This window comes from Colletotrichum fructicola (assembly GCF_000319635.2).
Source record: "Colletotrichum fructicola Nara gc5 chromosome Unknown KSG_Nara_v1_contig05, whole genome shotgun sequence".
Classification (NCBI taxonomy): Eukaryota; Fungi; Ascomycota; class Sordariomycetes; order Glomerellales; family Glomerellaceae; genus Colletotrichum; species Colletotrichum fructicola.
The window spans coordinates 2,755,597-2,778,543 of NW_027094055.1; the positions used below are offsets into that span (position 1 = coordinate 2,755,597).

The 22,947-nt window shown below is 44.8% G+C and overlaps 8 protein-coding genes across 8 annotated transcripts; 6 read left to right on the forward strand and 2 right to left on the reverse strand.

Moving 5' to 3' along the window:
• Positions 1-921: 921 nt before the first annotated feature.
• Positions 922-1,689, forward strand: CGGC5_v009454 (uncharacterized protein; the record flags this gene model as incomplete). Its single annotated transcript, XM_032035431.2, has 4 exons — positions 922-1,002; positions 1,050-1,102; positions 1,156-1,487; positions 1,655-1,689. 4 exons carry the CDS (start codon positions 922-924, stop codon positions 1,687-1,689), a joined length of 501 nt encoding a protein of 166 aa, XP_031885504.2.
• A 6,611-nt stretch (positions 1,690-8,300) lies between these two features.
• On the forward strand, positions 8,301-9,758 carry CGGC5_v009455 (uncharacterized protein; the record flags this gene model as incomplete). Its single annotated transcript, XM_032025443.1, has 1 exon — positions 8,301-9,758. The coding sequence occupies one exon, from the start codon at positions 8,301-8,303 to the stop codon at positions 9,756-9,758; it is 1,458 nt and encodes a 485-aa protein (XP_031878031.1).
• A 1,299-nt stretch (positions 9,759-11,057) lies between these two features.
• CGGC5_v009456 (uncharacterized protein) lies at positions 11,058-12,205 on the forward strand (the record flags this gene model as incomplete). The annotated part of the gene is made up of 3 exons (XM_032025442.1): positions 11,058-11,331; positions 11,389-11,750; positions 11,798-12,205. 3 exons carry the CDS (start codon positions 11,058-11,060, stop codon positions 12,203-12,205), a joined length of 1,044 nt encoding a protein of 347 aa, XP_031878050.1.
• A 1,144-nt stretch (positions 12,206-13,349) lies between these two features.
• CGGC5_v009457 (uncharacterized protein) lies at positions 13,350-14,024 on the reverse strand (the record flags this gene model as incomplete). Its single annotated transcript, XM_066152172.1, has 1 exon — positions 13,350-14,024. The coding sequence occupies one exon, from the start codon at positions 14,022-14,024 to the stop codon at positions 13,350-13,352; it is 675 nt and encodes a 224-aa protein (XP_066008431.1).
• Positions 14,025-14,965: 941 nt separating this feature from the next.
• hsp60 (Heat shock protein 60) lies at positions 14,966-16,853 on the forward strand (the record flags this gene model as incomplete). Its single annotated transcript, XM_032025440.2, has 3 exons — positions 14,966-15,073; positions 15,139-15,280; positions 15,337-16,853. 3 exons carry the CDS (start codon positions 14,966-14,968, stop codon positions 16,851-16,853), a joined length of 1,767 nt encoding a protein of 588 aa, XP_031878051.2.
• Positions 16,854-18,088: 1,235 nt separating this feature from the next.
• On the forward strand, positions 18,089-18,958 carry COF1 (Cofilin; the record flags this gene model as incomplete). Its single annotated transcript, XM_032025439.1, has 6 exons — positions 18,089-18,091; positions 18,156-18,166; positions 18,337-18,520; positions 18,582-18,655; positions 18,713-18,761; positions 18,818-18,958. 6 exons carry the CDS (start codon positions 18,089-18,091, stop codon positions 18,956-18,958), a joined length of 462 nt encoding a protein of 153 aa, XP_031878033.1.
• A 353-nt stretch (positions 18,959-19,311) lies between these two features.
• CGGC5_v009460 (uncharacterized protein) lies at positions 19,312-19,985 on the reverse strand (the record flags this gene model as incomplete). The annotated part of the gene is made up of 2 exons (XM_032025438.1): positions 19,312-19,818; positions 19,875-19,985. The coding sequence occupies 2 exons, from the start codon at positions 19,983-19,985 to the stop codon at positions 19,312-19,314; spliced, it is 618 nt and encodes a 205-aa protein (XP_031878023.1).
• A 449-nt stretch (positions 19,986-20,434) lies between these two features.
• nop2 (25S rRNA (cytosine-C(5))-methyltransferase nop2) lies at positions 20,435-22,676 on the forward strand (the record flags this gene model as incomplete). The annotated part of the gene is made up of 2 exons (XM_032025437.1): positions 20,435-21,978; positions 22,037-22,676. 2 exons carry the CDS (start codon positions 20,435-20,437, stop codon positions 22,674-22,676), a joined length of 2,184 nt encoding a protein of 727 aa, XP_031878032.1.
• Positions 22,677-22,947: the final 271 nt, after the last annotated feature.

The following is a 22,947-nucleotide window of genomic DNA, read 5'->3' on the forward strand; positions in this document are numbered from 1 at the left end:
TCCTCATCTTTTGTTCATCCTCTTGCAAAACTGAGTGCAGGGCTAGTAAGGGATGGCAAGCTCTTTCAGTGGGTATGTCTTGTCCTCCCCTTTAACATTTGAAGCTGCAGCGCGCCCATGTTAGGCTTGGATTCTTAAATAATCTGGTCCCTCTGTGCAGTGTTGCTGATATGGTTTGGACTGAATGCTTGTGCTGGTATGCCATGGTCAGACTGGCGACTTACGAGGCTAAACACAGGCAACAGACGCACCTTCTCAGCACTACTGAGAGGGAAGGAAGAGCCTGCCTGACAAGTCAGAGACTGTGATCTATACTACTTTCCTGAGCTTGGAGCGAAACGTCTCGCCACTTTTATTTCTGAGCAGGCTTCTCCAACTGGCGGATTTCAAAGCAAACACCTCCAACAGCATCTACACCTGGACCAGTCTAAGAAAACAATCGTAAGTAAATATTTCTTCTAGCCTCAACTCTAATCAATCCTACATTTAGCTTCTTGGCAATTTGATTTCTCATTTTCATCCTACTTTGGTTTCAGTGGTTGGAAAATTCTCTAAGGTCTGCGGTCGACATCCCGCCTTTTCTCGCACAGAGTCTCCTGCCCAAAACAGGCTGTTTCTGGTCGCCTGAATTATCCAAACACTGTCCGCCGCCTTCTCTTCCCCCCCTGCCTGGTTGGTCTCACTTGCGTTCTGAGCCCACCCCGCAACTGCCTTGCTCTGCCCTGCTCCCACGTACTTGAAATTTTCTCATACCTCACTCGAATTCCTCCATACCGTCGGATCAAGGTCGCCTTCTACCGCATCTCAACTTCTGCCAAACAGGCGCACGCTCACACTAACGCATTCGGCAGCTCTACTCTACTTCCAGCCGAGGACACAAACACCGAGTCACCCAATCATCCATCATCCATATCCTTCATCATGTCTACTCCTGTCGGCACGGATGCTGAGGGCCAGGTGAAGTTCCTCGTGAACTGTATCCGCTTTTCCAACAACGGAAAAGTAAGAGACCTGCAAACCTGAAGGAGCACACAAACTAACCACCACAGGTTGATTTTGAGGCTGTTGCCACTGAGTGCAACATCGCCTCCAAGGGTGCAGCGTAAGTAGCTTTCCAGTATTACCATGCTTTCAGAGACTGACAGCAACCTCCAGTGCCAAGCGATTCTCTCGCCTCCTTCAGCAGCATGGAATGAAGGTTAGCGATCTGGCCAAGCCCGGACCTGCTGGCACCGCGTCTCCTGCCCAGACTCCTACCGGAGGAACCCCGAAGACCCCCGCCAAGAGCGCCGCTAAGGCAACCCCGAAGACCAAGTCTGCGGGAAAGCGCACCGCTGCCACGGCTTCGCCCAGCACCAACACCAAGCGCGCCAAGCTTGCTGCCTCGCATCCCGCTGTCTCGTCTTACAACGACGAAGATGATGAGGAGGACCAGGAGGAGTTCAAGGTCAAGAAGGAGGAGCCCCACTCCGCTTCCGCCGCTACCGGTTCGTACTACGAAAACCCCCGAGGCCGCGATCGCGATGACGACGACTTGCAACTTCTCTACGTGGTAGAGAAGGCGGCTGGTTGCCCCGTCCACGACACCGCCGAATGCCGAGGTCCCCAGTCCGTTTCTGTCGCGAGCGATACTAACACCGACTCTTCGATACAGATGCTGCCGCCGGTGACGACCAATTCCAAGTCTAACCTACCTCAGGCACCAATTTGACACCATGTTTGGGGATTCATGATGCTGGATACGTCATTGCGAAAATGGCAAGATACGTGCACACATGGAGATAGGGATGTGGCTCGTTTGGTTAAGACGTGTAAGTCTTCCCCCTCGTCTTCCCGGAAGATGAAGCTAACTGAATTGTCTGCAAAAGCGAAACCTGGTCATTTGACGAAGGTGGCCTTGGTTTGATGTCGAGATTCTAATTACTTGGCAGGAGGATGGGCACCGGACTTAGGCCTGGAGACACTACGAAGGATAGGAAATGTTCAAGCTTGACTTCAGTGCTTTTCCCCCGTTTTTGTGACTTGAGTTTATCCCACTGAACTTACTTATAATATGCGTAGCTGTAAACAGTGCATTATATAGGTATACTGCACTTATTTACGTTTGCCCTTACTAAAACCCCTATAATTTCAAAAGTATTAATTAATATTTAATTATAAAATTACTTCTTCTTTAAGTTTAACTATATGTAACTTAAAATATGAAATAAACACTCAAATTCAAGTATATTATATAATTGCTATAATTAAGCTTTTTAATTAATATTTTTAAGCTAAATATACTATAGTTTTAACTTTATATTATATATTAATAAAGTAGAAATATAATAGTTTATTTATATAAACTTTATAAAGTTAAAATATATTTAACTTTTTTAACTAAATAAAAGTTTAAAAATAAAAAGTTAATATTATAAGTAAAAAAGTATTAATTAATAATTTTAATTATATTAAACTTTATACTTTTTTAAAAAGTATATAATTAATATATTTTAAGATATTTAGTATAAAACATGGAAAAGTATATTACTTTTTATAATAAATAGAAAATATTAAATTAATATCTTATAGATTAAATATATTTTATTAAAAATAAATATAAGTAGTTAAATATTCAAATTAAATATAAAAATATTTAAAAGTATAATATATATACTTATATATAATATAGTTATTATTATAAATAGAGTAATATCATAAAAGAAATAACTTTTTATATTACAAATATTTATTTGTATAAATAACTATATTTAGCAATATATTTAATTTATATTAATAGATATTATAGTTTATTTAGTACTATATATTATAATATTTTAAGTTTAATAATAGGACTTGAACTTATATTTTATTTTAATAAAATAAAGAAACTAAACCTTATATTATATTTAGTTATTAATACTTAACTTAATTTATCTCTAGCTTTAATAGAAAAAAGTAAATAGTAAAATAGTAAAATATACTAATAAAAACATTTCTTATAATACTATTATTTATAAAAGCATTATTTAGAATATAACTATTTAATAATAGTTTAACTTTATACTTAAAAGTATAAACTTAATAATATAACTTTTTACTATTATAACTAGAAAAGTTATTAACACTATAAGTATAAAAACTTAACTATTTAAATAAAGCTTTAAACTTTTATTTTATTCTACATATCTTTATATATATATAATAACTATAAAGTTCTTCTCTCTGTTTATATATAGATATATATATATAAATTAAATAAAGCTAAGCTAAATAATTTAATTTATAAAACTAAAGTTAAAACTTTTAAAAACTTTGAGTAGTTATATTAAACTTATTTATATTAATAAAATAACTATTTTTAAATTTATTTAGAAATATCTATTTAAAACTATAGTTAATAAAGATATTATATTAAAGGTATATAGCTTTAAGATTAATATAGATATAGTTAAAGCTATTAATAATAATCTTAAAGCTTATAGTTACTTTATAAGCTTCTTTAAGATAGCTAAAGTAGCTTAAAGCTTAAATATTAATTAATTAGAAAAAAGCAAATATATTAAAAGTATAGCTAATAGTAGTAACATGGTTCATCAGTCAGCAGGCCGGACCAGTCAGCCGGACGTTTTTTTCTAAACACACTCATGTCTAAACCACTTTAACCTTTGACGCATAAAATCTCAACAACTATAATACCAATCTACACCCAAGAAGACAGAGTCATTCTCGCGATTGAAGCGATCCAATCGACACGCGCTGCAGGTAGTAAGTTAAGTATTGCGTGCTGCAGAGACCTACGGTATCCCAAAGAGTACTTTAGCCGATAGAATAAACAACCGACCGCGACGTGAACAAACTCAACCCCAACGACATAAACTCAATCCGATCGAAGAAAAACACTTCTCCAATACGTTATTAAACAGGATTCTAGAGGATTTCCTTTACGCCTCGCCGGTGTGGAAGATATGGCCAATCTCCTGCTGCGAGCGCGTAATGGCGAGCCTGTTGGCAAGCGATAGGCCAGGTGGTTTGTGGACTCGCAGCCTGCTCTGAAAACCAAGTTTAATCGTCCATACGATTATTAAAGGGCTCTTCAAGAAGACCTTAAGGTTATATCAAAGTCGTTTGCGCTGTTATGTAACATGATAGCTAAGTATGGCATCTAAGAGGGGGACCTATATAATTTCGACAAAACTAGCTTCATGATGGGCATGATCACCGCGTCAATGGTGGTAACACGCGCTGATCGACGCGGCAAAGCAAAGTCTGTCCAGCCTGGCAATCGTGAATGGGCTACAGTCATTGAATGTATTAATTCAGGCGGCTAGTGCATCCCTCTATTCGTGATTATCAAAAGCGCATATCATATCACCTTACTAGTTAGACTACGTAATCAGGTTTTCCTAGCAACTAGGTTATTAAACCTACTGCTAATAGATAGACAGATAATTAGATAGGTTTTAACTAAATTAAATACTTCAATAAATATATCAAGAACTGAACAAAAGGTATTTATTAAATACTTATTATTAATAGCTATAAAAGCTATTTATTAGCTAAATTTAATAATTACTATAAATAGAATAATATTATAACTATTAGTATATCTATATATTTATTATATCTACTATAGCTATTAGATATTACTTTTTATTTGCTTTTAAATATATATAGAGTAATAAAATTAACTTCTTAATTAAAGCTTTTATAAACTATATTACTAAGTTAAAGTTCTTTATTACTTTTCATTAAGCTTATAATAAAGTTTTTTGTAAAGAAAATATTTAAGCTACTTTTTAGAGCGCTAAAATTTCACTATAGAACCTAAAGTATATTATTAAAAAGTTAAATATATATTTATAAACGCTTATACCTCTTATAGCTAACCTTTTAATATTACTATTTTAGTAGTTATAAACGCCTTTTAACTTATAATAAACTGTTTTATAGTTTAATTTTATTAAAATTTAGATCTCTAATTATTAAAGAAGTTTATGAATACTAAGTATTACTATAGTTAAATAATTATTAAAAGATATATAGGTAATAACATACTTTATTACTCTTTTAACTAATTAGTTTTATACTTTTAAAGATATAAATATAGTATTTAGTAAGCGCTAGAGGGCTAAAAGAACGTAGGTTTATTTTAAAGGGGCATTTAGTATAGAGGAATTTTAGGTTTTACTTAAAAGGAAATAAAAAGGAAAATATCTAGCACCTTAAGAGGATAAAAAGAGAGGTCTATAAAAGAGAGCTTAGCTAACTTAAAGATACTATAATATATAACTATAGTAAAACTAGTTATAATATATAAGCTTATTCTAAAGATATTAAATTATTAAGAGATTCTAATAATAATAACTAATAGCTAATTTAATATATTATAGTTAAGAAATATTAGATATTATTATAAACGTAAAAAGAAAATATTTAGCTAACTAATAAATTATATTATCTTTTTAAAGATTTTCTTTAAAATATCTATTTATAGCTTCTATTTTTATTAAGTTAAATCTATATAACTAATATATTAAGTTATAACTTATATTTTCTTTTTAAAAAGAACTTTAGAATTAAAATATATTTATATAGTTTAGTTTATAGTTTAATTATAAAAAGGTTTTTATAATTTCTATATTTCATTAAAATAGATAGAAGCAAATTATTCTTCTATTTAAAATCTATTATTTTTAGTAGTTATATTATAGCTTCTTTTAGTTTAAAATAGTAGAAATATTATTTTACTACTTTACATTTATATTAAAAAATTTTAAAGTTTAAATATTTAAATACTTTTTAATAACTAAATTTTAATTCTTTAAAAACTTTAATAACTACCATAAGCTTTTTATTATAAATTTAGTAATTAAGTTTAAGTTTATAAAATATATAAGAGAGAAAAGTTTAGAATTTCTTTTTTTATATTTTATTATAATAACTATATTTTTAAAGTTATATTTTAAAGTATTTAATATAACTAAAAAATATATAGTTTAATTTAACTTTAAAGTCTATAGTTTAATTTTAAACTATTAAAGTTAGTTTGCGAATAATTAAGTTTCTAATATTTCAAAAAGCTGTTTATTATAATTCTCAATTACTTTATAATAGAAGTTAATAAAATATAACTATTTAAATTTAAATTTAATAATTATAATATTAAAACTAAATTAACTTACTTTTTAGTATAATAGCTATTTTATATTTATAAAGAAATTTTATTACTTTTTAAGAATTAATATAAATTAACTATTAATAAGTTTACATAAAAATTTAATTAATAAAAGATTATAAACTTTATTATAATAATTAAATATTATCAAATATAATATTAAGAGTTTTTAATTAATTTAATAGACTTTAAACTTAAACTTATAAATATAAACAAAAGTATTAAAATAAGTAGATTTACTATATTTATAAGAAAATATTAATAGAATATAATACTATTAAATTAATTATAGCTTTAAAAACTTTATATATATAAGAAGATATAAATTTCTATTAATTACTTTAACTAATTATTATAATTAAATAATAGCATTTAATTGAATCTATAAATAATTATTTGATAAATATTAATAGAAAACTTAAGTAAAAATAGTTTATTAATAAATACTTTTAAAATAAGTATAGATTAAGATGTAAATTTTGAATCTTTCTCTTTTATACTTTTAATTTTATTATAAATACTAATAGTATAATAATTAATATAAAATATAAAAATATAAAAATATAAAAATATAAAAATATAAAAATATAAAAATATAAAAATATAAAAATATAAAAATATAAAAATATAAAAATATAAAAATATAAAAATATAAAAATATAAAAATATAAAAATATAAAAATATAAAAATATAAAAATATAAAAATATAAAAATATAAAAATATAAAAATATAAAAATATAAAAATATAAAAATATAAAAATATAAAAATATAAAAATATAAAAATATAAAAATATAAAAATATAAAAATATAAAAATATAAAAATATAAAAATATAAAAATATAAAAATATAAAAATATAAAAATATAAAAATATAAAAATATAAACTAAAGCTTTATAAATATAACTAGAGATAAATAAAAAACCTTTCTTTTTAATTTAAAGATTTCTATTTAAGAAGGGAAGTATAAATTATAATAATACTCCTACCACCTCACTATAATATATTACTAACCTTCAGGCTAGAAACTATTAATATATAGGTCACTATACTTCCCTGTGAGCATGTGATCTCTCATATGCCCGACTGGCCCAGGCGGAAAGTCTGGTGACAGCCGCTAGATCGGGCAGGTGGGGCAGATCTTAGCTGCGGGGGAGCAGGGAAGTGGCTGGCGTCTTGCCCTAAAGGCTGGCGATGCTAATTTAGACTACATCACATGGGCTTGTGTAAGAGGCTGCTACTTTGAGGGTGACACTGATTGTATGGGTCGACAAAGCGCCATTGATATAAACCAAAGACGGAACAATGCAAGTGATATAATGGGGGTAATACAAGGTTCATGAAGTAGAAAAAGGCTGGTAGTGGTGTCTACAAGTACCTCCAGGAGGAAGGAATTGACCCAACAATCAGGAGTCATCCTATGCCAAAATTCAACTGTCATATCAAATATCCCACCGAAAATTTTGAAAGCCAGCTGTTCCTCAAGTCCCAAAGCTTCCAGGACAAAAGTGTCTTTGCAAAGGGTGACGTCAGACCGATGTGAAGCAAGTGCAGTCCCAATTCACCTTCCTTCCCTCCTCCCCCCGAAAAGAATCTATTTCATCCGCATCCGCATCCGCGCTAGCTGGTTTTTTTTTTCACACCATCTGACCGACAAGCTGGCCCAAACCTTCGCTCTGGACTTTCACATTCACTTACCCTTCCCATCAGACCTGGTGCCACCACTCACAGGCGACTTTCCTCCCCCAGATATCCTGCCCACATGCCAAAAATTCCCCGACAGGCCAGCTCCGAAAATTTCTTCTCTTCTCAACCCACTCGGTCTCTTCCCTCACAGTTGCTTCGAGAGACACCCCAATCTTCGCACTTACAACCCGCCATTCGTCTCCATTTCCAATCAAGTACTTAATGAACGACGTTTCTGCGTCAGAAAAGACCAAATTACGGGCCAATTGGTGAGTTTCGCCGGAAAACTCCCTCTCCTACATATCCTTACGGTTCTCCAAATCTTGCATCCTGATCTGCCGGAGCGCGCAACTGACATTTTCGGCAGATTGAGGCGATCCCAGCTACTTCTTACTCCCACGACACAATCTTCCCTCCGACAAACTGTTTCTTTGCTTTTACACACTGCAATCGCAATGGACGACTCTGCTGGCGCGCCTGGCATGGACATCGAGCAAGATTGGGATTCCTCATCGGATGCTTCGACTCCGCGGTCTGATACTTTCACGAACACTCTTTTTTCGAACCCTGATTCGCCTGCATCGTTTGTCGACACCGAGATGTCTTTTCCTGGCACTGGTCCTGATGGGGAAAAGCAATCTCCGAAATTAACGTCCCCTAGCTTTGGCATTATGCCTAGCTTCTCCAACCATATCTTCGTTGGGCAAACCGCTTATCCTTCAAGTCATCTGCGAGCTATGCGCGACGAATTGAGACAGGCACGCAAGAGAGAAGAATTTCCCAACACTACATCCAACGCACAAGATCCAAAAACCATCGTTGAGGACTATCAGTGTCTCATGAGTCTTCGAGATGTCCGCGGTGACCCTTCCATCTATCCACCACCCGAAAAGTACACCCAACTCAAGATCGAAATCGCACGTCGCATCAAGACTCGCGATGAAGCCGAAGGAGGCTCAACCCAACTGGAAGAGATAGACAACCGAGTTCAAAGTTGGATGGGATCAATCAACAAGGAAGCTCGAATGCTGGAGATTACTCAGGCCGCACTGCAGCGCAAGGGCATCAGCAACCCCACACAAGCCGACCTGGACGCCATCGCGGAGGAGTTCATGCAGATCGCCGAGCGGACGCTGCTTGACGTCGCCAATCCCCTTCGCATGAACGCAACGCGTATGGAAGGCAACATGAGTCGCTTCGACAGCCAGCTCAGCGGTTTTGATGGCGCAATGTCAGCACAATTGCATGGCATGACATCTCAGCTCAACGGCCTGGCATCGCTAAATAATGCTGCCAATACCTCGATCAATGCTCAAATTACCGGCCTGTCCAACCTCAATGACGCCGTCAACGCCTCAATGAGTGCTCAAGTCAACACACTCAACGATGTCTTAACCAATCTCCAGACCAGCATGAGCAAGGCCGTTGGAGCCTCGGCAGAAGCAATGAATACTTCAACCAATGCGGTGAGCACTGCCATGGCATCACAACTCAGTACCCTCAACACCATGCTGTCAACTCAAAGCAGCACGTTCGACGGCTCGCTGAACATGCTCAACACATCTCTGAACACAGTCACGTCCGACTTACAAAAGTTGACGGCAAGCCTACCCGACATCATTGCCGCTGCGACACAAGCAGCAGTTCAACAGCAACTCGCCAGTGCGTCAAACCAGAATGTCTTCCCCCAACACCATCACGTACCCACAGAAGCGCCACCCAGCTACATCAGGAATGCTGCCTCGACACAGTTCCCACCGACACCCGCCACTCCTCTTCCAGTATACTATCAAACCACCCAGGAAACAAATCAAGACATGAGCCAACAGGACGGCAAGAGGTTACAGACGGGGCGCGCGCCAACATCCGGTTCAAGGTTTCAGAAGTTTATGGTAAAGATCATCAAGATTTAAGTCTTCAAGGAAGGAAAAGTTAGAAGGAAAAGGATATTAGCATGGGTTTCTATCTTGGCTGTCCGGGCAGGCGGGCAGCTCTGCTGATTTGGGTCGGATAAAAACACATCTGATCACCGCACATTGGAAAGATCACAGAAATGATGGGAGGACATTGGTTTTGTAGATCATTGGCAGCTCTTCCCTCTCGATACGAGATTAATAATTTCATCCCATGCCAGACTTGAGCATCTTGACATCGCAAAGACATCGCCGGGACGTAATACGCAGAAGGAACGTAGGCATGATTTCTGGGGGAGATTGGTCTTGCTCCTGGGATGTCTATGTGCTAATCTTTGGTCTTGTTCACTGACAAGCGATGGACGGAGATCGAGCAGCACTTGGCGACGTCGTTGCATGTGTCGTCGACTTCTTCGTCTTCCTGATGCCGGCCATAAACACCTGCTTCTCAAGCAATGTGATCTTGATTACAGCTACCACCACTATTGTTTCCTTCTTGTTCGGAGACAACCGTCTCCAGGCACATCGCCTCCCAGGTTTACGCATGACATCAACCACAAGCGACTCTCGCAAGCCCCGAAAAGCAGACCAGCTGGCTTTTTCAATAGACTCGAACTTTTGGAATTTTGAACAGTTTCAAAAAGGCCGTCTGCTTTCTCTGCCGTCTCTACCGCCTTTTCGTATGCTTGACCCTCGTCCATCGTCTCCGGCAACCGTCTCTCGTCATCTCTAGGCGCTATCGTCACTATTCCTCATCTCTGGCTTTTGGGGAAAGACGAAATGGGAAAGAGTCTCCCCCAAAAACGCTCATACCCAATTTCCACCGGCCGTCTGATCTCGAGACAAAAGGAAAACTGGCAGTCGCGAAGGAAGCAACTGCTTCAAAAACCCAACATGCCTTCCCAAATCTTCCCAGCTACCATCTCTCACCTTCCTAACACAGAGATTTTCCTCCTTCCCAACCCGTAAAGCCCAAAACTCACCTGTGGGATCACAAACTTTCTCCTCAATTCATCAACCACAACATAAGTTTGTGAACTAAACTTCAACACCGCGATACGAAAGCTCATCAGTCATATCAAGCCTCAATACCACATGCAGGTACTCTCAATTTCTTTCTCACCTTCATCTGACTTTGGGATGCTTCTTTCACCTCCTAGCCTTCACCCTCACGCGAAAAAGGGCCTTTCACCTCACCCAGGCTTGGATGAGTGAGAGAACAATTCACCTTTTATTGCGCGACGTCTCCTTTCATCTCACGTGTGATAATCTCCGGACTAATAATTACTGGTTACAGTAATGGCTCCCGGAAAGCCGGTCTTGAAGGCCACGGTCAATTCATGTTCTGCTGTTGAGAACCACCACGCCAGCAATAAGCAGAATCAGAACAAGGCCTTGGAGAAGATCCAGATTCTAGCTGCCCCCAACTCGAAGAAGAACCCACTTGTTGATAAAGAGGCCACCAACCGTTGTCCTCCTCCTCCTAGACTTCCTGCGACTCATCAACTCCCCTCTAAGGAGCAGAAGAAAGCTAATGGCCGATACTCCGGCCGGCAGCTGGTGCAGTGGAACCGTAAGACTCCAACCGCGGAAACATTTCAGTTATTTCAGCTAACAGTGATTGATACAGGTCAGCCGGTTGCCGAGAAGTTCTTGCTCGCACTCACCTTTGAATGCGAAAAGAAGGGCATCGAATTACCATGGGACGATGCTGCCCATAGGTTCCGGCCCAACGTCACTGGCAACGCGGCCAGACAATACGTCGCAAAGATGCCCAAGCGACACCTCGAGGAGGGACGAGTCGTGCCCCCACGAGGAAACCTCAGACGGTTCGACAACCGAGACACCCGGGGAGTTGTCCTGGATAAGGACACAGGCGAACCGCGTGCTGTCTCCTGGGACGAGGACATTGACGAGCCGGATAAGTTTCCCGTCGATGAGCAGACGGTCACGATGGAAACAGAGGAAGACGCCGCCTCCGCTCTGACCCAGGTAGGCCAACTGTCCTCACTTCGAGTTCCGTTATTGACGATAGCTAGCACCCCTCAACGGTCCCGTCGTTCGAGGACTACTGGCAACAGGGAGCGATCCAGCAGTCTATCGACCCTGCCCTAGGAGGATTCCCTCTCATGGGAGATTTTGCCCCTATGGGAGGATTTCCTCAGATGGGAGGACCCCAGATGGGATTTCCAATCGCCCCCGACCATAGCTTCAACATAGAGACGGCGGCGGGCTCACAGCCTTTCAGTAGCTACGCCGAGCTTCCCAGCGCACACCAGCTCCCTTCGCAACCCGGCACGATGGCTGGTGTTCCCAATCTTGACTGGGCCGAGGCCTTTGGAAATGCCAACAACGGCAGCGAACTTCCTCCGCCTGTTCCTGATTGGGTAAAGTACATGGCCGAAGATATCCAAGACGATGATGGCGACTTTGGAAAGGGCAAGTAAACTTGCTCAGTGGAAGTGTCTTGGGCTAGGTGATGAAGGAACGACGAAAACGGCGTTTGGTTTTTACTGGGATTGAGAGATACGCGGAATAATAGATACCCACGATGACTTGATAATTGGCCCAATTGACTTCTCTCCGAAATCTCGCAGTATTGCTTTCGTCGTGAATGATGCACACAATACATGGATGAGTTGATGATTTCCACAAGTAGAAAATTCTGAAATCATCTGCGTTTCGTATATTTGAAACAGCACCATCCTTCGAGTCCCCCGGGGGAAGATTGCATTCTCGTCCGCTCCAGATGTCTTCATTGCCAATCGAACGCTTTCAGTCATATTCCAAGATATATACACAGAGGGGCAAAGCATGCATCAACCCAATCCAGCAAATATTTGAGTTTGTAGTTATGACGCAGCCCCCCTGCAAAAAGACTACAGCAAAATTCACCTTATTTGCAGGCCAAATTCTAGAAACATTATATAGGTATTTTAACTTCTACTTTCTACTAATTAAGGAAAGTAATATAGAAACTTTATATATTCCTACTAATAAGTAAAGCTTTATATAAAGATATATATATATATATTAGCTAAATAGACTAGTAGAATAGTAATAATATTAGCTATATAATATAAAGTTAAATAGTATAATAATATATATAGTAAAGCTAATTAGTTATATTAAAGTTAAATAGATTATTAAAGCTTTTATAAATTGAGGATAGCTTTACTAAACCTCTTAGTAAAGTAAATACTATTATATAAAAGATAACTCTTTAACTAAAGAAGTTATCTTAAGAGGTTTTTATAACTAAAAGTATAAACGCTCTATTATATATAAAACTTTATATCTATTCTTTTTCTTATTTATTATTAACTTATAATAAATTCTTTATAATATTTATATTACATAAGGAATATAAGAATATTAACTTTATATAAAATATACTTTTTAATAAAGAAATTACTATAGCTATTACTAAAAAGTATATAATCTATATATTAGATAAAACCTTTAAATTCATTATATATTTTTCCACAATTAGCAGTATATTATCAAAGTAGCATTAGATAGAGCCCTTAAGAATACCCTAAGAGGCCCTATCCATACTGCGATCAGGGCGATAGCTACTGCTGAAGGCCTCTAAGCAGAGGCTGTGTAGGTTTCTAGCCATCCCGAGGAGTGGCCACAGGCCCTCCGCAATGCCAAGGCAGAGGCAGCCCAGTATGGGAACATCCAGCAAATATTTACAATATAAACAATGCACTGAAAAACAAATCCCAGGTTTACATGCCATTGGCAATCATGGCATTGATAGATAATCTGAATGTGACGATCCGCGTTTGTCTCGCTCCATTCGGTGTCATGGTTCAGGCCATACGGCCAGATGTGTTGGCCGCCGCAACTAATCTTGGCGTCGTCGCCGTCCCAGGACTTCAGCAGAGGTAGAGCTGTCTTCCAGTCGCCGGAAGAGCACAGAGAGTTGAAGGCCGTAGTTAGGCCGACGCCGAGCTTGTGCGCGATCTCATGGAGTGCCGTCCGCTCGTCCATGAAGGCGCGGTCTGAACCGAACCTGAGGACACCGCTGACGCCCGCTTCCGCCGTCGGCACGCCCGGCGTGTATTTGACCGTGACGGACTTGCTTGCGGTGCCCAGCTTTGCGTGCCGGGCGACGGCGGCTTTCATCGTGGCTTCGATTTTCTCGTAGGCCTCGATCTGGTCGGATGTAGGGTTTGCTGCCTTGTCCAATGTCCAAGTGATTGCGCTCTGCGCAACAGAGACGGATGCGGCGAAAACGGCAAGGAGAGAGAGCTTCATTTTGGCTGGCTAAGAGGGTATTTCGGAACTATCAACTACGATGCAAAGGGATCGAAAATAGAAACTGAGCAAAGCTGGATGAAAGACACAATGGCGCTGATGAGGTGGGAATCGAAAACTTGGTTCTCGACTGTCTCTTCTTATGTATTCGTCCGAAGCCCACGTCGGGGAAATAGGAGAATCTATGGGTATCTATCTATTCAATGCTCATGTCTAACCGAACCATACATACCTGCTGTTGGGTTATATCTATTAGGGTTGCTTGGTCCTTTACCATATCTGTACCTTGCTGTATATTGTACCATACATACCTGCGGTTAGGTTCCCAATCAAGTGACGATGCGGCTGACATCTCGAGAGGGGGGGCGTCACGGCACTCACTCGCCAACGTTTCAAGTACAGTAAAGTTGGAGCAATAATGGGTAGAAGTAAATAAACGTCTATGAAAAGAAACAGCTGACAATGCGTGACAATTGGATGCGACAGAGACCCGCAAGATGAAAGAGGGTGTTCGGTCAAGTTAAGCTTGAAGAGGCTATCGGAGTGTCGATGAGTTCATAAGGAGTTGCCGAACCCCATGCAGCTATTCCCAACCAACAGCGAGAACCCATGTCAATAAATCGGCATTGTTCGCGGGACAATACCATGTGCGGATGTGAGAATGGGACAGACGCCATTGGAAGACGGTGGAAATGCACAAGGTGGCGCTAGTCCGTTTTTGTCATGGCGCACCAATGGGGCCTGGTTTAGCCGAACGTCCGAGATAAATTTTTGGAGCCGGCGCAACAGGAAGCTTCTCCAATTCTATCGTCACCGAACTTTTTCTCCTCGTCGAACTCCTTGTGAGCGAAACTCTGCTCTTCAAAACGGCGATACGATTCAATCCCTAGTTCTGTATTTTTTTTTTCTCTTATCTAGATACCCTCATAATAAGATCCAAGATGCACCGCGCTCTTACATCCCGCGCCAGAGCGTCCATCGCTTCCTCCGCCGCTACCAAGTCCCGCCCCGGTGCCGGCCTGGGCCAACAGCTTCGCTTTGCCCACAAGGTTCGTCTATATGCCTCGTAGTAGTACCAATGATATTGGTCAAGGAATACTGACTCGTCCTGTAGGAGCTGAAGTTCGGTGTCGAGGGCCGCGCTTCTCTGCTGGCTGGTGTTGAGACTCTGGCCAAGGCCGTTGCCACGACACTTGGTCCCAAGGGCCGTAACGTTCTCATTGAGTCCAGCTATGGCTCCCCCAAGATCACAAAGGGTACGATACAGCTCGAGGAAGCTACAGAATGAACGTCAAGCTGACTGTGAGTGCAGACGGTGTAACTGTCGCCAAGGCCATCACCTTGAAGGACAAGTTCGAGAACCTCGGTGCCAGACTCCTCCAGGATGTTGCCTCCAAGACCAACGAGACCGCCGGTGACGGCACCACGACCGCCACTGTCCTCGCCCGCGCCATCTTCTCCGAGACCGTCAAGAACGTCGCCGCTGGCTGCAACCCCATGGACCTGCGCCGTGGTATCCAGGCCGCCGTCGATGCCGTCGTCGAGTACCTCCAGAAGAACAAGAGGGATATCACCACCAGCGAGGAGATTGCTCAGGTCGCCACTATCTCTGCCAACGGTGACGAGGCTCTCGGCCGCATGATCGCCAACGCCATGGAGAAGGTCGGCAAGGAGGGTGTCATCACCGTCAAGGAGGGTAAGACTCTGGTTGATGAGCTCGAGGTCACCGAGGGTATGCGCTTCGACCGTGGTTTCGTCTCCCCCTACTTCATCACCGACGCCAAGTCCCAGAAGGTCGAGTTCGAGAAGCCCCTGATCCTCCTCTCCGAGAAGAAGATCTCCGCCGTCCAGGACATCATCCCCGCTCTTGAGGCCTCCACCCAGATGCGCCGCCCTCTCGTCATCATTGCTGAGGACATCGATGGAGAGGCTCTCGCCGTCTGCATTCTCAACAAGCTCCGCGGCCAGCTCCAAGTCGCCGCTGTCAAGGCCCCCGGCTTCGGTGACAACCGCAAGTCCATCCTCGGTGACTTGGCTGTCCTGACCAACGGTACCGTCTTCACCGATGAGCTCGACATCAAGCTCGAGAAGGCTACCCCCGACATGCTCGGCTCCACTGGCTCCATCACCATCACCAAGGAGGACACCATCTTCCTGAACGGTGAGGGTGGCAAGGACTCCATTGCTCAGCGCTGCGAGCAGATCCGTGGTGTCATGAACGACCCCACCACCTCTGAGTACGAGAAGGAGAAGCTCCAGGAGCGTCTGGCCAAGCTCTCTGGTGGTGTCGCCGTCATCAAGGTCGGTGGCTCCTCCGAGGTCGAGGTCGGCGAGAAGAAGGACCGCTTCGTCGATGCCCTGAACGCTACCCGCGCCGCCGTTGAGGAGGGTATCCTGCCTGGTGGTGGTACCGCACTCATCAAGGCCTCTGCTCTGGCCCTGAAGGACGTCAAGACCGCCAACTTCGACCAGCAGCTCGGTGTCAGCATCGTCAAGAACGCCATCACCCGTCCTGCCCGCAGCATCGTCGAAAACGCCGGTCTTGAGGGCTCTGTTATCGTTGGTAAGCTTACCGACGAGTACGCCAACGAGTTCAACAAGGGCTTCGACAGCGCCAAGGGCGAGTACGTCGACATGATTGCTGCCGGTATCCTCGACCCTTTCAAGGTCGTCCGCACCGGTCTCGTTGACGCCAGCGGTGTTGCCTCTCTGCTCGGCACCACCGAGGTCGCCATCGTTGAGGCTCCCGAGGAGAAGGGCCCTGCCGCCGGTGGCATGGGCGGTATGGGAGGTATGGGCGGCATGGGCGGCATGGGTGGAATGATGTAAAAAAGTAAATGATGACCACGTCTTGTATTAAAAACTCAAAAAGGGGGCATGGCACGGTGTTACTATTTAAAAAGGATGGATAACTGCGGCCCTTTGTACTAATCTCCCCTCTTTACCCCTTTCTACAGAGATTCCCCGAGGGGATTGAAGAGATCTGTATGTACAATAGCACTAGCAAGTTGTGTTGCATGAAGAAACCAAATCAGTTAAAGATAAAAACACATGGGTCTTATTTTTTCTGTGCCAGAGCGAAGTCGTCGTCGTCGTTGCCGCTGCTCTTGTTGCTGTCGTCGTCATCTCTATCGTTGATATTACTTCTCCTATTATCGTCTGTCCTTATTTCTACCATTGTTGTCCTCAGTAGGAGGAGTAAGTCAGTACACTGGACATACAGCTGCGCAGACATAGGAAGGCTCTCTCATTAAAGAAACCAAGCTAGCCAAAGCCAAAGCCAAAGCGACAAGCGAGACAACAAAGACATTGATCCATTCTCGTGCATTGTGAAGAGTGCACGGTGACGTCTGTCAACTGATAAGGGGGGGCCTGAAGCTACCTAGGTAAGTGCTCTACAGTGGGTGAGAACAGCCCACAGCCACTACTTTAGTTGACTTAGGTTGTCGGTAAAGCTTCTTTTGGCCTGGAGCTGACAGGTGTCTCGAGGCAGCCATTGAAACGCCCACCTCAAGCTCACGGGCGGCGGGGAGCAGGCACCCATCATCATGCTATTGTGATTTTTATCTGGCAACCTGCTGCAGAGCTACCTTACACTGAGAGAGAGAGAGGCGCATGGCTTCAATTGCCCTGCTTTTGGGCTCCATCCCACCAAGTCAGCTATTGACTGCCGCCTGGGGGTGATTCGTCAACGCTCTGTGGCTGACGCAGTGTCACGTGCTGTGCTCTAATCTCACCGGGACAACAACCCCACCATGCGGGTGTTTTTCTCGCCCGCTTCCCCTCCACGGTGACCCAACTCACTCCGGTTCTGTCCAAGATACCTCACCAACCCGACGCAAGCTGTTGCCTTTCCTGCCACCACCACCATCCCAAGTGCAGCATCCCCCCCACGGCCGGACCACTTGATCTCATGTAGGCTTCCATTTCCTCCCTCCCCTCTGCAATCATTTTAATAATTGCCTATATCCAATTTCCCGTCTCTTTTTTTGCTCCTGCTAATCTGCTCTCAGCCCACTTTCCCGCCTTCTCTCCTAGCCACACCCCCGCCATAAACCAGCATCATGGTGAGTACTAAAAGCTTCCAAGGATCAGCCGTCTACCTAGACACCAATCTAACCACCAGCGCAGTCTCAATCCGGGTTCGTTCTCACCTTTCCGCAGAGCCTCACCTCCCGCGCCGACGACATTTGACGGGCGATTGAACACCGCTCGTTCGATGACGATCCCACCCGAGGCGGAGCAGGCCAAGCTGGCTCCATCCCCATTCCCGCGAAGAACCGCCGCAGTGCTAACCCGACTCCCCCACCAGAGCGACCGTCTCGCAGGAGTGCATAACGGCCTACAACGACCTTAAGCTCTCCAAGAAGTACAAGTACATCATCTACAAGCTGTCGGATGACAACAAGGAGATCGTCGTCGAGGAGGCTTCGGCCGATAAGGACTGGGAGAACTTCCGTGAGAAGCTGATTAATGCTACCTCCAAGACCAAGAGCGTATGCAATCCCTCGTTACCTCTCGTCATGAAGCTAGAGGCCAATGTTAACTTTGCATCAGGGTGCTGTTGGCAAGGGCCCCCGTTACGCCGTCTACGACTTCGAGTACAGCCTTGCCTCTGGCGAGGGTGAGCGGTATGCAGCCCCGCACCAACCGTCTTGGAGAAGCATCAGGAGCTAACCCGAGAACAGCAACAAGATCACCTTCCTTGCCTGGTCCCCCGATGATGCCGGTGTCATGGTCAGTTCTTGTCGCGCGGTTTACATCAATTCCTCTTGTCGCTAACACCCGTGCAGGCCAAGATGATCTACGCCTCTTCCAAGGAGGCCCTCAAGCGCTCCCTGACCGGCATTGCGACCGAGCTCCAGGCCAACGATGCCGATGACATCGAGTACGACTCCATCCTCAAGACCGTCAGCAAGGGCATGGCTGGTTAAATTTCCCACTTTTCTACCAAACTCCCCCCTTCCTTTCGCGAGAAGGAGCATACACTTTGGCGGTTGCAAGTCTTCCGGGACGACTGACGACGATCATGGAGAGTTTACGACGAATATGGAGAGCCTACCTTCTCCCCTGACGATTTCTGGGTCTGAGTGCTTTCCACTCCGCGTTTCTTTTGGGGCGTGATAAGTAAATTTCCAGATTTGGCTGCCCGCCTGGTCATACCAACCCATTGCCATAGGAAAACATCTCATGCTGGAATGCAGAGCATTCTTGTTGTTGCCCGACGACAGAATCACTTCTTTATTAGACCATTATCTATGCTTCAGTCCGTTTCCGTGATGCTACGTCATGATTTTGTTGCCTGGTAGTTTGAGCGCCACAGCGCCGACAGTTCCTCCGCCTTCTTCTCGTCCTTGAGTCTTTGCAGCAAGAAGCCCTTGAGATCGTCCCAGAACTCTGCCGTCTCCAGTGCAGCCTCACCGATCTCTCCTTGCGCGGGGTCGTTCGCGACGGGGGCGGCGGGCTCAGCCGGCTTGACCGCCGCGGCTCCACCAATGACCATGACCGAGAATTCCACCGTGGACTGATCCTCCGCGAGCAAGTCCTTCAAGACCTTGCTGTCCGGCACGGGCTTCTTGTTGTGCAGCAGCTTCATCTTGTCCACGGGTATGCGCGACTGCGACTCGACCTGCGTCTTGATGTCCAGGATCGACGTGTTGAGCGATTGAGATGACAGCTTGATATCCAAAGGCGGGTTGCGGAGAGACTTGAGAGAGACGGTGACGGATCGTTCTTGGCCGGGTGCGAGGCTCGTGGGCTTGCTCATCGCCTTGGGCATCTTGGGCAGGATGTACTGCACACATCAGTCAGCTAGCTCGCGCAACGTGCAGATAGATATATGCAACTTACAGGAGGGCGAGGAGGGAAGTTCTTGGGGTCCTCGACATGATCGGCCGACAGCTTGGCCGGCCGCGACTCCAAGGTCGCCAGGAACTGCCTGGCAAAGACCACTTCAGCCATGTTTGCGTTTGGGCGTTGGGAGTTTTTGCTCAAGCGATATTCGATAAAGGTCGAGAGGTCGTCGGTTAAGGTTTATTCTAAGCTATTCGTATGTATAGCGGAAGTGAGGTGAAGGTTAAAGCGATCGTCTTGGGGCGTCGTCGTCCTTGGTGTCGTCCTTGAGCTTCGTCCGGTGTCTCCTCTGACTAGGAGTAGGTACTCAAGGAGGGATGGCGGGGCGGAGGCAGGAGCTGGGGTGTGGAGCACGAGCGCTGGACGGCGTGGCTTTCCCGGATAGGGATCACAATCTTATCGGCGGATGGCCCGTGCTCGATAAAAAAAGTTTTGGAGGGACCATTCTAGCGCAGTAATTTTTTGGCGACCGTCCCGCCGGTGTCTGTTGTACATCCTCCATCACCATATACCCATTTCCCTTTCCCCCCAGTTTCGACACGAATTGACCGGTCAAAATGGGTGTCGGACGTCGCATGAAGAAGCAGGGTCCTCCCGAACCCCTGTCGGAGGCTCACTACGCAAAGTTGAAGCGCAAGGCCGGTATTCCTGTCGAAGCCGTCGAGGCCCCCGAAACCAAGAAGAGGAGGACGACGAAGCCCGCGCCCAAGGCCAATGGCGCGAAGAACAAGGAGGTGAAGAGGGGCAAGGTTGCGGTTCCCGGCGAAATGGCGCCCAAGGTCACCAAGAAGAAGTCAAAGAAGCAGGCCGAGCCCGACTCGGACGAGGAGATGTCTGACGACGACGACCTTGGCGACTTCAACGCTGCCGACTCCGACATGAGCGACGAGGCCGACGAATTCTCCGACCTGGACGCGGAAAAGCTCGGCGACGACTTCATCGATGGCTCGGACGACGATTCCGTCGTTGACTCCGACGAGGAGCGCGGCGGCGGCGGAAAGCACATGTTCTCGGAGGACGAAGAGGACTCGGACGGCGAGGAGCAGCTCACAAAGGCCAACATTGAGGGTCTCGCGAGGCGGCTTGACAAGCAGCTTGCCGAGGAGGCGGAGGATGCGGAGGCTGAACTGCAGGAGATGGGTCTGCAGACAAACATTGACGGCGACAAGCTCCATATTCTGGACGACGAGGACGATGAGCTCGTCTCCAAGACCAAGACCATGCTTGCGCCGGATCTGCAGCTTCTGAGAACCAGAATCACCGAGAACATCAGAGTGCTTGACGACTTCGCCAACCTGCACGAGGAGGGCCGCTCGCGCGCCGAGTACACCTCCCAGCTTATCAAGGACATCTGCGCGTACTACGGCTACTCCGAGTACCTCGCCGAGAAGCTCTTCAACCTGTTCTCCCCTCGTGAGGCCTTCGCCTTCTTCGAGGCTAACGAGTCTGCCCGTCCCGTCGTCCTCAGGACAAACACCCTGCGCACCCATCGTCGCGATCTCGCCCAGGCCCTCATCGGCCGTGGCGTGACCTTGGAGCCCGTCGGCAAGTGGTCCAAGGTCGGTCTGCAAGTCTTCGAGTCCAACGTCCCTCTTGGTGCCACCCCCGAGTACCTCGCCGGTCACTACATCCTGCAAGCCGCCTCTTCGTTCCTCCCCGTCATGGCCCTCGAGCCTCAGGAGAACGAGCGCTGCCTGGATATGGCCGCCGCTCCCGGTGGTAAGACGACGCACATGGCCGCGATGATGAAGAACACCGGTGTCATCGTCGCCAACGATCCCAGCAAGCAGCGTGCCAAGGGTCTGATCGGTAACATCCACCGTCTGGGTGCGCGCAACGTCGTCGTCTCCAACTACGACGCCAGAGAGTTTCCCAAGCCCATGGGTGGCTTCGATCGTGTGTTGCTCGATGCGCCTTGCTCTGGTACTGGTGTTATTGCCAAGGATGCCAGCGTCAAGACCAACAAGACCGAGAGGGATTTTATGCTGCTGCCGCACACGCAGAAGCAGCTTATCCTCGCCGCCATCGACTCTGTCAACCACCACAGCAAGACCGGCGGTTACATCGTCTACTCTACCTGTTCCGTAACTGTCGAGGAGAAGTAAGTCTCACCCATGTCTCAGCCTACTACCAAGAAGTACATGCTAACGTACTCCCAGCGAGGCCGTCGTGCAATACGCCCTCTCCCGCCGCCCCAACGTCAAGCTCGTCGACACCAACCTCCCCTTCGGACGCGAGGGCTTCACCAGCTTCATGGGCAAGAAGTTCGACCCCTCCCTGAAGCTCACCCGCCGCTACTACCCGCACACCTACAACGTCGACGGCTTCTTCGTCGCAAAGTTCCAGAAGATCGGCCCCACGCCCGACAAGGCCGCCTCCCGCGACAGGTCCGGCCCCATCGCCGGCGAGCCCGTCGACAAGACGCCCATCACCACCGACGACGAGAGCGGCGCCGACGGCAAGAAGGACGACTTTGGCGGCTTCGACGAGGAGGAGGACACCGAGTACATCGACAAGGCCAAGCGCAACGCCATGCGCAGGAGAGGTCTCGACCCCAACGCGCTGTCCAAGGAGAAGAAGGGCGGCAAGAAGGAGGAGACGCAGAAGACGGAGACCGCCGAGTCTTCCGAGGCCGAGGTTGAGAAGCCCGCTGAGAAGACGCCCGAGAAGAAGGAGAAGAGCAAGAAGAAGGCGGAGAAGAAGGCCGAGGAGAAGACGGAAGAGAAGGCGACGACAACAGAAAAGAGCCCCAAGGCCAAGAGTCCCAAGCAAAAGAAGGACAAGAAGGGCGGAAAATAAGTGGGAACGTTCTGTTTGCATAGGGAGGGAAAGTTAGATGATTTCTCATTGTTATCTCTCTGTGGTTGTAGACGAGAGAGCATCATGGCGAGGTCCAAGGGTCGTCGTTGTCGAACCTATTTTGTTGTCGTTGCATTATAATTACCTATTACTAGGGAGTCGGAGCTCAAAAAGGGACTCGGGAAATAAAAAAAAGTTGTATGAACAATAAGCCGTTTGAAAAGCCTTTGCCGAGGCTGCCGTTGCATCAAGTGTCGTTTGATAGTTTGCC